The sequence below is a fragment of the Schistocerca americana genome, chromosome 3 (assembly GCF_021461395.2).
Source record: "Schistocerca americana isolate TAMUIC-IGC-003095 chromosome 3, iqSchAmer2.1, whole genome shotgun sequence".
Lineage (NCBI taxonomy): Eukaryota > Metazoa > Arthropoda > Insecta > Orthoptera > Acrididae > Schistocerca > Schistocerca americana.
Window position 1 is genome coordinate 317,109,506 of NC_060121.1, and position 16,392 is coordinate 317,125,897.

The 16,392-nt window shown below is 38.3% G+C and overlaps 1 protein-coding gene across 1 annotated transcript in view; it reads left to right on the plus strand.

The window, feature by feature from the left end:
• Positions 1–16,392, plus strand: part of LOC124605357 (regulator of telomere elongation helicase 1 homolog) — a 125,792-nt gene that overhangs the window by 50,860 nt on the left and 58,540 nt on the right. Inside the window, exon 10 of the mRNA XM_047136983.1 lies at positions 3,212–3,374. Coding sequence (XP_046992939.1) covers positions 3,212–3,374 — 163 coding nt within the window. The remainder of the gene's footprint in view (positions 1–3,211; positions 3,375–16,392) is intronic.

Sequence of the window (16,392 nt, forward strand, 5' to 3'; positions counted from 1 at the left end):
CAGTCAATGTAAAGAAACTTCTAAAGAAACAGAGATTACTGCACAATAGGTGTAAAACGAAGCATAGAGCTATAGATAGAAAGATTCTGAATGAAACACATTTGGCTGTCAAGAGAGCATGTGTGATGCCTTTAATGACTACTGTTGCTGAATATTGTCAAATGATATTTCACAGAACCTAAAGAAATTCTGGTCATGTGTGAAGGTTGTTAGTGGCACCAAAATCAGTGTTCAGTCCCTGAAATGCTTAACTCAATTTTCAAATGTTCCTTTACAAAGGAAAACCCAGGAGAATTGTCCCAATTTAATCCTCACACCACTGAAAAGATGGATGAAATATAGTGCCAGTGGTGTTGAGAAACATCTGAAATCAGTAAAATTGAACAAAACTCCAGGCCCCAATCGAATCCCTGTCAGATTCTATACTGAATTTGGGGCTGAGTTGGCCCCTTGTCTAACTATAATCTATCATAGATCCCTTGAACAAAAGACTGTGCCCAATTCTTGGAAAAAACCACAGGCCACACCTGTCTACAAGAAGGGTTGTAGAAATGATACGCAAAACTGCCATCCAGCATCCTTGACATTGATTTGTTGTAGAATCTTAGAACATATTCTGATCTCATACGTAATGAGGTATCTTGAACAGAATGGTCTCCTCATTGCCAACCACCATAGATTGCAAAAGCATCGATCATGTGAAACAGAACTTGCAATTTTTTCACGTGACATACTGACTGCTTTGGATCAAGCCAGTCAAGTAATTGCAGTATTTCTTGATTTCTGAAAAGCATTTGACTCAGTACCACATATGTACTTATTGTCAAAAGTATGATTATATGGAGTCTCAAGTGAAATTTGTGACTGGGTTGAGGACTTTTTGGTAGGGAGGATGCAGCAAGTAGTCTTGGATGGAGAGTTATCGTCAGGTGTAGAAGTAAATTTGGGTGTGCCCCAGAGAAGTCTGTTGGGATCCTTGCTGTTCATGTTGTGTATTAATGAACTTGAAGACAATGTTAATAGTAACATCAGGCTTTTGCAGATGACACATTTTTCTATAATGAAGTACTATCTGAAAGAAGCTGCATAAATATTCAGTCAGAGGTTGATAAGATTTCAAGGTGGTACAAAGATTGGCAACCTGCTTTAAATGTTCATAAATGTAAAATTGTGCAGAAAAAAAGTAGTATCCTATGGCTACAATATCAGTGAATCACTGCTGGAATTGGCCAACTCGTGCAATTACCTGCATGTAATGCATTTTAGGGATATGAAATGGAATGCTCACATAGTCTCGGTTTTGAGTAAAGCAGGTGATAGATTTAGTTTATTGGTAGAATACTGTTGGGAAGTGCGATCAGTCTACAAAGGAGATTGCTTACAAATCACTTGTATGACCCTTTCTGTAATATTGCTCCCATTCTGCAATATTGCTCAAGTGTGTGGGACCCGTACCAAATAATACTAACAGTGGATATTGAATTATACAGAGAAGGGCAGCAAAAATGGTCACAGGTTTGTTTAATCCATGGAAGAGAGCTACATAGATACTGAAGGAACTGACCTGTAAGACTCATGAAGATAGATGTGATCTATCCCAAGATAGTCTATTAACAAAGTTTCAAGAACTGGCTTTAAACGATGACTCAAGGACTGTACTACAACTACCTACCTATCACTCAAATAGGGATTTTGAGGATAAGATTAGAATAATTACTGCATGCACACGACATTCAAACAATGATTCTTCCCGTGCTACATACATGAATGGAATGAGAAGCCACCCTAATAATTGGTACAATGGGACGTATCCTCTGTCATGCATCTCATGGAGGTTTGCAGAGTACAGATGTAGTTAGTTGTATGTACCTTGTTCTTCTACATATTTACTTAGGTGACTTTAAGCCTGATTGCTAGCATCTACGTTACGATCAAGATTAACAACATAGTCATGATCAGAGCTGATTGTCCCAGTACAATTTGAAGGTTGAAATTTGTGAGATGACACATGGAGATCTGATTCTGTGCTAGGTGAACCTCCAGTAGAACTACAGTTATCTGAAAAATGAAGAATTTTTTTAAATCTGAGAATGGCATGCCTGTTTATACTTTTCACAATTGAATAACAAAACAACATACTTTTGCTAAATATACTCTCATACTCTGTAACTAACAAAATGTTTCCTTATACCTAATGAATTAAAATTTGCCAAACCTTTCTCATGATGATGCTGGGGTTTTGTATATGATGTTTTTGTTGCAGGTTCTGCTTTCTTTATACATCTCCTAGACCAGTCTAAGTATATTATTCTTTTGCTCATACTGTGCAGGGTTACTGCTCACCACAAAAGGGTTGCTAACAATGTGCAGTCTTACTCCCAGTGACAATGTTTAAATGCAGTTTTGTCCAGTAATGAAATGATGTAACTGAAGACGAAATAGGTGGTCGTAATCACTTGAAAAAAAATTTGTTGGACGTCTAATCAATGCATGTAGCACATTCATGGTTGCACAGTACAATGAGGACTTGTACCAGAAAGTGAAAATCACTAATGAGGCACATTTGCTGTCGTAGCATTAGAGAGCTCACTCGTTTTATACTTTAGTGATAATGGACATTGAATTTTGTCATACATTACAATGACAACTCACTAGATTTTCTTTTTCAGAACAAAGAACATGAAAAATGAAATTCGTGATTGCATGTAAGCCGGAATAGCCGTTTTTGCACATTTGTGGTTTTAAGCATGAGAGTGACAATGTAATCTCACGTCCTCAAATAAGGAATGTCAGAAATATTTATCAGTGTATGGTCACTTCTGTTAAGTGGGCAGCCAAATGTATAGAAGGGAGGAGGAAAGACTTAAATAAACCAGTGTATAAGAAAATTTTTGATTCCCATCTCTTTATGCCAGTTGTTCAGTATTAAATTAAGTCCTATATTTGTAAAAGTTCATTTCTTTTTCTTTTTTTAAACCAAATGAGCTGCTTTCTGTACCCATCATTCTATGCCCATTCCAGTCAATTTTCGTATTGCAAAGCATTTGTATTTGGTCTTTCTTTTTTTCTTCCCTTTGTCTTTATAAGGACTACTCTCCTTGTCTCCAATCATTTCTGTAGCTTATGAAGATCATAAACAGTAATTTGGTATGTGTTAGTGTTTTAATACTATCTGGTGCAAATGTACTTAATATCTTGGCATGATTTATAGGAATGATCCGCAGTACATAACATCTCTTGGACGAACAATTCTTAATCTCAGCCGTATTATTCCTGGTGGGCTTCTGGTCTTTTTCCCTTCATATCCAGTGCTGAAGAAATGTCAGGAAGAATGGCAGCTGTCAGGAATATGGTCGCAGATATGTGTGTCAAAGGTAAACTACTGTGCTTCTCAGTGTACTGTGTGTTTAACTTTCTTGACTGTAGACTTGCTCTTAAACTTTCATGACTGTAGACTTGCTCTTAAACTTTCATGACTGTAGACTTGCTCTTAGCATTTGTTTGGAATTGATAAACAAAAGAAATCATTTGTCAGTGTTAGACTTAAATTGTGAGCTTCCAGAGAAGTCCATAATGAAAGGTATGCAGACAAACTGTTTTGTTTTATCTAATTTTTCTCTTTGTGAGACAAACGTTAATTTTTGAGCGTTTCTAGCTACTCGTGAAACAGTGCAGATTGTTAATAAGTGTTCATCTGTTGGTATAATTGTTTTGATTCTCGTCATGCTTTAACTAAACTACTACAGTGTATGTTATCTGATGCTTGTTCATGTTGAATGAAGATAGCAAGGAACATTTTCAAAGAAAAGAAAAAAAAGTATTATCTTCACAACAATAACATCTGAAAGTGTAAGACAGTAACTTCGTATGGTTATGGTATAATATGTCAAAGACTTTTCAAAAAATTCAAGACAAGCAGTCTAGTTTAGTTTTGTGAGGGACTAACTAACTAAGTAGGGAAGATCCTGATGTGGAGTGGTTGCTTCATCTGTAGGTTGAAATTTGTCGTCATGTTTGATTGCCAGCCAACAATGTGGAGTATTGCTTTTAGACCACATATCAAGAACGTGATGAGAGTATATCTCATATACTGAGCTTTTTTTACCCATTGTTAAGTCTGATAGATAGTGTCTCATTCGCTGACTACAAACCAAACACTGCATCTTACTTTCCGAAGCAATGAAATCGAGATTGCGACGCGCTTTTGTAAGCCAGTCATAGCTCATTTCACGTGATCTCAGCAGCTGATGACAGCACAGGACACGTAGTGTAGTCAACCAATAGCAAGATCACTCTTAAGTAGCGCGAACACTCAAAAAGAAAATTTAATGGTTTAAATTAATATACATAGTTTTGCTAGAAGAAAAACAAAGCTTTCACAAATAATATTGGTCTCGAAGATTAATAAGCTGCAAGAGAAGCTAAGCTTCCACGTATAATGCTGATCATTTTGGGCATGTTACACTTTAAGATACATCACACAAATGTGCCAGTAAAATTTTTAATAACGATGTAAATGTCTGATCTTCTGGGCTCGAAATTCTTCTAGATGGTCGTCCTCAAAGAGTTGATTTTTAAATGAGAGTCAAACGCTCTGTGATTTAAGAAATTCATCGTACATTCTCGCACATAGTTCATCTTGCGCAAAAGGAAATTTACTTTGAAAGTAACACTTTTCAAACCACCATTCGCAAAATTTTCCCGTGACCTGTTAGAAATTGGTTCATTTCAGCAGTTGCCAGAGAGCGCCAGATAACAGACGTACTGCGCCTGCGCAGCTACGATGACGCAAAAAGCCCGCATGTTCGTACGTGTAAAATATTAAAATATCTTGTATTATGTCATAAAAGAAACAAGACATCAAAGGATACTTCAGGAGCATCGGAATTACATGAACTATAGTAAAATGTATAATTCGGCTTAAAGTGCACAATCATATGTCCAGATTCGGAGGTAAATTTTCTTGAGTACCAGTACTGTATTATCTCATGTTTGGCTCTTTATTATGGCATAGTGCCATACGAGCTAGAAGATGGAAAACATGCACTTGAAATGCAGTGAACAGTTGAAACTAGCCAACACTGTGAAATGAAACACTTCGTTTCAAATAAATTGACTGCCTCAGCGCAAAATATTAGTAAAAGCCAAATCTCTTTAGCAAACAGACAAAAGTAACTTAATTGTTCTACAAGGTGATTAATGCTTGACAGTCAGAAAGGTGGAAATAAAACCAGAAACTATCAACATATTTTAGCCTTCCGTAATTATGCGAACGTATTTTAATTCATTTGGTAGCTCCCGGCCACAGAAATCCGTTTTCTTTTCATTTAATGTGAGAGCAATAAACGAAGAGGAAACGGCAGAATCACTAAATGTAAACACAGGTCACATGGAGACTACCCACCTCCCCACTACAACTCAGACTGCTCTATGCATCAGCCCTGGATCTACGATATTTCCAAACCGGAGAAATTTAGATAGTGGCGCCCAACCACACATCTGTAGCCAGAAGTAGGAGGAGGTACTACCCATAAGCGACTCAACTGTGCATGCACAAGAGCCTGCCTGCAACTGCTCAAATGAATCAAATGTAAACAGTTGTCATGTCACACTCATCGGAGGCAATTTGTTGTTAGGAAGCACTGCATATCCTTCCTAAAGCCTTTGACACACTTTGGTTGGTAGACGCTTGTATGAGCACTGTGTTTTGTTGTTGTATATGGCGCATTTCCTTTGCAACCTAAGTTTTATTTTTTTTTATTTTTTATTTTTTATTTTTTTTTTCTCTCTCGTTCATGTTTTTTGCTGCAGCATTATTCTGCAGAAGTGAGATACAGTGATATCCTTCGTTAGAGTATTGGTTCTTACCAGTCAAAATCACAAAAATTTGATAGGTAACTAAAACAAGGAAAAGTTCCCGGAATTCTAAAAAATTCCCGGGTTTTTCCTGGTTTTCTCCCGGATGAAAAAATTCCCGGGTTTTTCCCAGATCTCCCGGATGTCCCAGGTTGTATACACCCTGTTAATAAACACAACACAAAGGATTGCACTCAAGTGTTGACAGCTGTAGACAATAATGGAGTACTCAGGCATGATAGGAGGTCTAAGATAGATGAAGAGAGAACTGCCATGGTGAAAGTTCCCTACAGAAAAGCTTTTTGGTATATGCATATACAATCGCAGCTGTAAGTCGATTCAGCAGTGATCCGGATATAGTTCATTGGCAGGCGGTTAAAAGAATTTTGAGATATTTGAAAGGGACTGGGAACTTGAATCTGCAGTTCTCTAAGAAAGAGAAATACAGTGTCTCTGCGTTCAGTGATGCATGCTGGGCAGGGGACATAGAGGACAGGAGGGCAGTGACTGGTTTTCTGTTTAAATCGCAAGGAACTGTAATTTCCTAGAGCAGGAAGAAATAGCCGACGGTAGCTCTTATCAATTTCTGAAGCTGAATACTGGCCCTGACATTGACTTGTCAAGACACACACTGGCTACAAAGGCTAAAAAAAAGCCCAAATAAACTGTATTGTGACAATAAACATGCAGTGGAAAGAAAAAAACATATCAATGTCAGATACCATTTTATTAGAGAGAAAATAGATGCAGCTCGAGTTATAGTACAACAAATCCTGATGGAACAGATGCTTATTTTGACTGAGTCATTCTCAAGAGTACATCGTCATCAAATGATTAAGAAATTTGGAATAGTATGAAGTTTTTAAGGGCCTTGATTCTAGCAGGAGTGTTGTAAATGAGAATCTGTGCCTCTGCTGATACATATGTTCTTTGCTGTCAGTTCTGTGAAAGTTTTTATCCATGTTTTTTGGATACATGTGTTCTGTGTTTTTGGTGTCTGCATTAATGTAATAAAATGTTTCTTGTGTATTACTTCAAACCATTATCATTTTACTGAAAATTAGAGTAGAAACAACAAAAACAAAACACAATTTAGCACAAAATAAAACTCAGAAGTATTGAATAGTTATGTTTCTCACCATATAGCGGAAATGCTGAGTTGCAGATAGGCACAACTGTTGGAAAATGAGCTTGCGGTCAACAAGGCCTTCATCGGAGATGCACACACACACACACACACACACACACACACACACACACACACAGTCTCTGGCAGTTGAAGCCAAACTGTGTGTGTGTGTGTGTGTGTGTGTGTGTGTGTGTGTGTGTGTGTGTGTGGTGAGCAGCAACTATCCTTTTCATAATATTGTTGCAATCCATCCTGGATTTTCCATTGTTTGAATGTTGTTGTTGTTGTGTTCAGTCATGAGACTGGTTCGATGCAGCTCTCCAAGCTACTCTATCCTGTGCAAGCTTCTTCATCTCCCAGTACTTACTGCAACCTACATCCTTCTGAATCTGCTTAGTGTATTCATCTCTTGGTCTCCCTCTACGATTTTTACCCTCCACGCTGCCCTCCAATGCTAAATTGGTGATCCCTTGATGCCTCAGAACATGTCCTACCAACCGGTCCCTTCTTCTTGTCAAGTTGTGCCACAAATTCCACTTCTCCCCAATTCTATTCAATACCTCCTCATTAGTTATGTGATCTACCCATCTAATCTTCAGCATTCTTCTGTATCACCACATTTTGAAAGCTTCTGTTCTCTTCTTGTCCAAACTATTTATCGTCCATGTTTCACTTCCATACATGGCTACACTCCATACAAATACTTTCAGAAACGACTTCCTGACACTTAAATCTATACTCGATGTTAACAAATTTCTCTTCTTCAGAAACGCTTTCCTTGCCATTGCCAGTCCACATTTTATATCCTCTCTACTTCGACCATCATCAGTTATTTTCCTCCCCAAATAGCAAAACTTCTTTACTACTTTAAGTGTCTCATTTCCTAATCTAATTCCCTCAGCATCACCCGACTTAATTCGACTACATTCCACGATCCTCATTTTGCTTTTGTTGATGTTCATCTTATATCCTCCTTTCAAGACACTGTCCATTCCGTTCAACAACTCTTCCAAGTCCTTTGTTGTTTCTGACAGAATTACAATGTCATCGGCGAACCTCAAAGTTTTTATTTCTTCTCCATGGATTTTAATGCCTACTCCGAACTTTTCTTTTGTATCCTTTACTGCTTGCTCAATATACAGATTGAATACCATCGGGGAGAAGCTACAACCCTGTCTCACTCCCTTCCCAACTGCTGCTTCCCTTTCATGCCCCTCCACTCTTATAACTGCCATCTGGTTTCTGTACAAATTGTAAATAGCCTTTTGCTCCCTGTATTTTACCCCTGCCACCTTTAGAATTTGAAAGAGAGTATTCCAGTCAACATTGTCAAAAGTTTCTCTAAGTCTACAAATGCTAGAAATGTAGATTTGCCTTTCCTTAATCTATTTTCTAAGATAAGTCATAGGGTCAGTATTGCCTCACGTGTTCCAACATTTCTGCGGAATCCAAACTGATCTTCGCTGAGGTCGGCTTCTACCAGTTTTTCCATTTGTCTGTAAAGAATTCACGTTAGTATTTTGCAGCTGTGACTTATTAAACTAACAGTTCATTAATTTTCACATCTGTCAACACCTACTTTCTTTGGGATTGGAATTATTATATTCTTCTTGAAGTCAGAGGGTATTTCGCCTGTCTCATACATCTGTCTCGTACATCTTGCTCACCAGATGGTAGGGTTTTGTCAGGACTGGCTCTCCCAAGGCCGTCAGTAGTTCTAATGGAATGTTGTCTACTTCCGGGGCCTTGTTTCAACTCTGGTTAGTTTCTGGTTAGTCTTGTTGTTAGTAAGTATCTGTTCTGGCTTTGTTGAAACTGAGACAGAATGCGATTTTTTTTTGCCTTTACAAATGTCTGCTTGTGTCTGTGTATGTGCGGATGGATATGTGTGTGTGTGTGTGTGTGTGCGAGTGTATACCTGTCCTCTTTTCCCCCTAAGGTAAGTCTTTCCACTCCCGGGATTTGAATGACTCCTTACCCTCTCCCTTAAAACCCGCATCCTTTCGTCTTTCCCTCTCCTTCCCTCTTTCCTGACGAAGCAACCATTGGTTGCGAAAGCTAGAATTTTGTGTGTATGTATGTGTCTGTTTGTGTTTCTATCGACTTGCCAGCGCTTTCGTATGGTAAGTCACATCATCTTTGTTTATATATATAATAGAGGGAAACATTCCACGCGGGAAAAATATATTTAAAAACAAAGATGATGTGACTTACCATACGAAAGTGCTGGCAGGTCGATAGAAACACAAACAGACACATACATACACACAAAATTCAAACTTTCGCAACAAACTGTTGCCTCATCAGGAAAGAGGGAAGGAGAGGGAAAGACGAAAGGAAGTGGGTTTTAAGGGAGAGGGTAAGGAGTCATTCCAATCCCGGGAGCGGAAAGACTTACCTTAGGGGGAAAAAAGGACGGGTATACACTCGCGCGCGCACACACACACACACACACACACACACACACACACACACACACACACATATCCATCCACACACGTACAGACACAAGCAGACATATTTAAAGACAAAGAGTTTGGGCAGAGATGTCAGTTATGACAGCTGCCACCCATTCCACATCAAACGGTCCCTTCCCTACAGCCTAGGTCTTCGTGGCAAACGAATCTGCTCCAGTCCGGAATCCCTGAACCATTACACCAACAACCTGACAACAGCATTCGCATCCCGCAACTACCCTTCCGACCTGGTACAGGAGCAAATAACCAGAGCCACTTCCTCATCCCCTCAAACCCAGAATCCCCAACAGAAGAACCACAAAAGTGCCCCACTTGTGACAGGATACTTTCCGGGACTGGACCAGACTCTGAATGTGGCTCTCCAGCAGGGATACGACTTCCTCAAATCCTGCCCTGAAATGAGATCCATCCTTCATGAAATCCTCCCCACTCCACCAAGAGTGTCTTTCCGCCGTCCACCTAACCTTCGTAACCTGTTAGTTCATCCCTATGAAATCCCCAAACCACCTTCCCTACCCTCTGGCTCCTATCCTTGTAATTGCCCCCAGTGTAAAACCTGTCCCATGCACCCTCCTACCACCACCTACGTCAGTCCTGTAACCCGGAAGGTGTACACGATCAAAGACAGAGCCACATGTGAAAGCACCCACGTGATTTACCAACTGACCTGCCTACACTGTGATGCATTCTATGTGGGAATGACCAGCAACAAGCTGTCCATTCGCATGAATGGACACAGGCAGACAGTGTTTGTTGGTAATGAGGATCACCCTGTGGCTAAACATGCCTTGGTGCACGGCCAGCACATCTTGACACAGTGTTACACCGTCCGGGTTATCTGGATACTTCCCACCAACACCAACCTATCCCAACTCCGGAGATGGGAACTTGCTCTTCAATATATCCTCTCTTCCCGTTACCCACCAGGCCTCAATCTCCGCTAATTTCAAGTTGCCGCCACACATACCTCACCTGTCATTCAACATCATCTTTGCCTCTACGCTTCCGCCTCGACTGACATCTCTGCCCAAACTCTTTGTCTTTAAATATGTCTGCTTGTGTCTGTATATGTGTGGATTGATATGTGTGTGTGTGTGCGAGTGTATACCAGTCCTTTTTTCCCCCTAAGGTAAGTCTTTCCGCTCCCGGGATTGCAACGAGTCCTTACCCTCTCCCTTAAAACCCACTTCCTTTCGTCTTTCCCTCTTTCCTGATGAGGCAACAGTTTGTTGCGAAAGCTTGAATTTTGTGTGTATGTATGTGTCTGTTTGTGTTTCTATCGACCTGCCAGCGCTTTCGTATGGTAAGTCACATCATCTTTGTTTTTAAATAAATTTTTCCCGCGTGGAATGTTTCCCTAAGATGATGTGACTTACTAAACGAAAGCGCTGGCACGTCGATAGACACACAAACATACACACAAAATTCAAGCTTTCGCAACAAACTGTTGCCTCATCAGGAAAGAGGGAAGGAGAGGGAAAGACGAAAGGATGTGGGTTTTAAGGGAGAGGGTAAGGAGTCATTCCAGTCCCGGGAGCGGAAAGACGTACCTTAGGGGGAAAGAAGGACGGGTATACACTCGCGCGCACACACACACACACATCCATCCGCACATCCATCCGTGTCTGTGTATGTGCGGCTGGATATGTGTGTGTGTGCGAGTGTATACCCGTCCTTTTTTCCCCCTAAGGTAAGTCTTTCCGCTCCCAGGATTGGAATGTGTGTGTGTGTGTGCCATAGCCATTAAGGCTAGTTAGTTTCTTCCACACTGAAAATGTATAGTGAAAGATTTTTTCTGACATTCTTGATGGTGGTAGGAATCTTGCTGGTTAGTTGTAACTACCATATTAAGAATGAAATTGCTATACATGTAAATAATTAAAACTTTGGTCCTGTGTTGTGTTGAGTAATTTCTTGAGATTCACTGTTGACTCTTTAAGGATGTAAAAACTCTTATCTTGTAGCAAATAATACACCAAAGTTATTAGTGAGCAAAAAAATAAATATTTATCTTCAATATATGAAGTACCTGGTGCTTGTAGAAAATCGGATAGTAAGAAGAAAAAAGTGTCTTTGTACTAAAAGAAGAAAATCATTTATGATGGGGCCTTAAGAAAGCTTTTCAAGTGAAAGCGTAAAACCTTAAATAAAAGAAGGCAACAGCAAAGTTTGATCTCATGCAAAGTCCGCAAAATGCTGTTGAAGAGTAATTGGTTGAAAATAGAGTGGCTGAAGCGATGAGATATGGGGCAAGACAGAGCATTAGTCAAACCAAATATGTGCTGCAGAATTGAGTTCCATTTGCTACCTGCTGAGTTCTGAAATGCTGATTAGGTGATAGTCAAGATTGCTCAGATGTTGAAACTAGCAGACTGATAACGAAGTAACTGAAATATGTACATTGCACTTTATTTCCAGAACAACATTATTTATGTTTATTTGTGACCATTGTCTGTAGTGATTTTGTGGTGAAGGCAGATGCTCTGATTGTTATCTGCAAATTAGTTTTATTTATGTAGAAGTCTGGTGCACAAAGCACACCTGCCACTTGGTGGCATATGGTAACCATTATTGAGGAACTGAATTGCCCAGTTCTGTGCACTGTCAAGTCTCATACGCTCAGTGTAACAGTACATAAAGTGTTGTGTCTCTGGATAAAGTGCACACATTCCCATTGCGTGCAGAATCTTTTTTTCAGTAGCCTAATAGTGTCCCTGGACACTGCTAAGAAGTAAATGTCTTTAGGATAAGAATTATTGGGATAAAGAGGACATTTGTCAGTTTCGTCTTCTGAAATGCTGTCCCTTTCCCCTCCCTCCCCTTCATTGTACATTTCCAGAGCCTTGCGTTATGGAGCTGTTAATACAGAACTGACATAAACCTCACTTTCACATGTTGTCCCACAATACATGGACAATATGCAGAGTGAAGAGGTAAGGACCCAAGCCCCAAAACATCCACATCTCACTCTCACCCACATCTACATCTCTACTCTGCAAATGACTGAAGTCTACCACCAGCTTTACCCACAGCTGAGCCTATGCGATTGTTCCATTTCATATTCCTGCAAAGTGTTCCACCCAGATATTTGTATGAGTTGACCGATTCCAACTTTGACTCATTGATATTGTAGTCATAGTATACTACATATTTTTCATTTTGTGAAGTGCGCAATTTTACATGTGTGAACATTCGTAGCAAGTTGTCAAACTTCGCACCACTTTGAAATCTTATCAAGATGTGGCTGATTGTTCGTGCAGCTTCTTTTAGACACACATCATCATTCAACTTAGCTATTACAAGCATATTGAATTGCTGAAACATCAGTCATATTCTTCTCTGCTTATTTTTATGATGCTTCTGCTGTGCACACTCACAGTTGTCATGCATTCCATAGTCTTACTGAAAAAGTGAACTGAAGGGTACTTAAGACACTGGCCTTGAATTTGGTAGGACTGTTATTCAGTTCCCATCTGTTCAAGCCAGTATAAAATTTCTGTGGTTTTGCTATATTGCTCAGGACAAATGCTGATATAACAGTCAGAGCTTGTGTTCCAACTGACCTTGTTGTCAATGGGCTGTTGAATTCTAATCTTCCTACCTTATTGCTATTACGCATGATTTGTTTCAACTTTTAGCTTTTTAATGTACTGCTTTTCTGTTCTAGAAAAATAGGATTTAATTTATTATTATTAGTTACAACAGAACGTATATTTTTGGGTGCTTCCAGTTTTCCATTGGGTTTGGGCGCTCTCTCCATCATTGTTTTAGCTTGCCCTGAGTCCAAGTTTTGATTGTTTTGCAGGGAGGAGTCAGTATCAGTATCTTATGCATTCTGGGAGAACTTTCTTGTAACTGTCTTATCCAGGACAATAATTCTTCTGTTTCCATTTGCAGTCTCAGATTGTATTATTTGAAATATTAGTGTTTCATTCAGATGCTGAGACACATTCCTTCCCAAATCCAACTGTAGCACTATAACATACTGCTTGTATTTGTCTCAGATGTCCTCCTTCCTTGTGTGTCACATACTGTCTGTTGATGTTAGCCCTGGGGTGTGCAGCACCGAACATGTTAAAACAGTTTTTGTTTCTTATAGTCTGCAGATAAAATATTTTGTTGGATCCAGTTCCAAATACTGAAACTTTATGTAATTACAGGACCTGCCAGTGACCTTTAGTCGTAATTTTGCTTGTGAAGTTGAATTCAGTTTTGTGCCCCATAATACTATTGAAGAACTCTTTTCTTCACTGCTGCATCATTTGATTTGTTATTTATTTAGTAATTTCATAATTATTATTCATTTAATAATTTCATAATTAATCAGCAACTAGTCACATAAAAGAAACGTAATTTTTTAACCGATTTTGGGCACTTGGTACCCTTCTCCAGAAGATTATACCTGTCACATTATTTGCAAGTGTCAAGTAAGTCTTAACAGATTCTAGCTTACTATTACTAGTATCTTCACCCAAATGAATTTCCTTTGACTTAACAAGTTTTCCTCTAAACACACTTAATTTCAGTAGCAAGCAGCATGCAGATGTCAACACTAAATGTATTAACAGTACTTAGTATTTTGTTTAGGATTTTATCATTTCTTGTAAATAGTTTAAAACCATCCATATAAAAAGATGACTAATTAAGTTGTCACAAAGCTTAATAATTGAAATAGAATCTATTTAGTTAGAGGAATCTGACAAATGCAACATAAGAGATGAGGCAAAGAATCTCCGTGAAATATTCCCTTTTCTTACCCATATAATTCATGAATGAAAACATTGTTGTTCATTATTTTTGGATTGTCTAGTATTCCATTATTTCATTCTATACATACAGAATTATAAAAATTTTGGGTGAAATCCTATAGTTCAAACCAGTTCAGGATCTAGTCATTAGGTGCACTATAATATGCCTTTATGCAATCCATACACGCCACACTTAAGTTTTGCCTGTGGCAGTTGACATACTTTAGTATTATTGTATTGAGTGAGGAACTTCTATTATTATTTCTTTCCTTTCTCAGACATTATGTCTGGTTAAAAATGGAAAGTGACGCGGACTTTGATCAAGCATGACTTCCTTTTAACTGTACGGTATATGTTACATAGCATTTAGGAACTTTCGGGTAATTGAACATGTATCAATAATTACAGATTTCTGTAGTAGTATGTATACGTTTGGATGTAGCTGTATTGTGTTGATGTACTGGTGGATATTGTGTGGTATGACTCCTGTAGTTGATAGTATAATTGGTATAATGTCAACGATATCCGGATGCCACATGTCCTTGACTTCCTCAGTCAGTTGGATTTATTTTTCAATTTTTTCTCCCGTTTTCTTCTGTGTATTTGTTGTATTGGATATGGGTATTTCGATTAGTTGTGTTAATTTCTTCTTTTTATTGGTGAGTATGATGTCAGGTTTGTTATGTGGTGTTGTTTTATCTGTTATAATGGTTCTGTTCCAGTATAATTTGTATTCATCATTCTCCAGTACATTTTGTGGTGCATACTTGTATGTGGGAACGTGTTGTTTTATTAGTTTATGTTGTATGGCAAGTTGTTGATGTATTATTTTTGCTACATTGTCATGTCTTCTGGTGTATTCTGTATTTGCTAGTATTGTACATCCGCTTGTGATGTGATCTACTGTTTCTATTTGTTGTTTGCAAAGTCTGTATCTGTTGATGTTATGTGATCTAAAGGGTTGTAGAAGTGGTTATGAAATTGCAGTGGTGTAGCCGATGTATTTATATGAGTGATTGCTTTGTGTATTTTGCTAGTTTCTGCTCGTTCTAGAAAGAATTTTCTTAAATTGTCTACCTGTCCATAATGTAGGTTTTTTATGTCGATGAATCCCCTTCCTCCTTCCTTTCTGCTTAATGTGAATCTTTCTGTTGCTGAATGTATGTGATGTATTCTATATTTGTGGCATTGTGAACGTGTAAGTGTATTGAGTGCTTCTAGGTCTGTGTTACTCCATTTCACTACTCCAAATGAGTAGGTCAATATTGGTATAGCATAAGTATTTATAGCTTTTGTCTTTTTTCTTGCTGTCAATTCTGTTTTCAGTATTTTTGTTAGTCTTTGTCTATATTTTTCTTTTAGTTCTTCTTTAATATTTGTATTATATATTCCTATTTTTTGTCTGTATCCTAGATATTTATAGGCATCTGTTTTTTCCATCGCTTCTATGGAGTCACTGTGGTTATTCAATATGTAGTTTTCTTGTTTAGTGTGTTTTCCCTTGACTATGCTATTTTTCTTACATTTCTTTGTTCCAAAAGCCATATTTATATCATTGCTGAATACTTCTGTTATCTTTAGTAATTGGTTGAGTTGTTGATTGGTTGCTGCCAGTAGTTTTAGATCATCCATGTATAGCAAATGTGTGATTTTGTGTGGGTATGTTCCAGTAATATTATATCCATAATTTGTATTATTTAGCATGTTGGATAATGGGTTCAGAGCAAGACGGAACCAGAAAGGACTTAATGAGTCTCCTTGGTATATTCCACGCTTAATCTGTATTGGCTGTGATGTGATATTATTTGATTTTGTTTGGATATTAAGTGTGGTTTTCCAATTTTTCAATACTATGTTCAGGAACTATATCAATTGAGGATCTACTCTGTATATTTCCAATATTTGTAGTAACCATGAGTGGGGTACACTATCAAAACCTTTTTGGTAATCAATGTATGCGTAGCGTAGCGATCTTTGTTTAGTTTTAGCTTGATATGTCACCTCTGCATCTATTATCAGTTGCTCTTTATATCCTCGTACTCCTTTGCAACAGCCTTTTTGTTCTTCATTTATAATTTTGTTCTGTGTTGTATGTGTCATTAATTTCTGTGTAATGACTGAAGTTAATATTTTGTATATTGTTGGTAGGCATGTTATGGGGCAATATTTAGCTGGGTTTGCT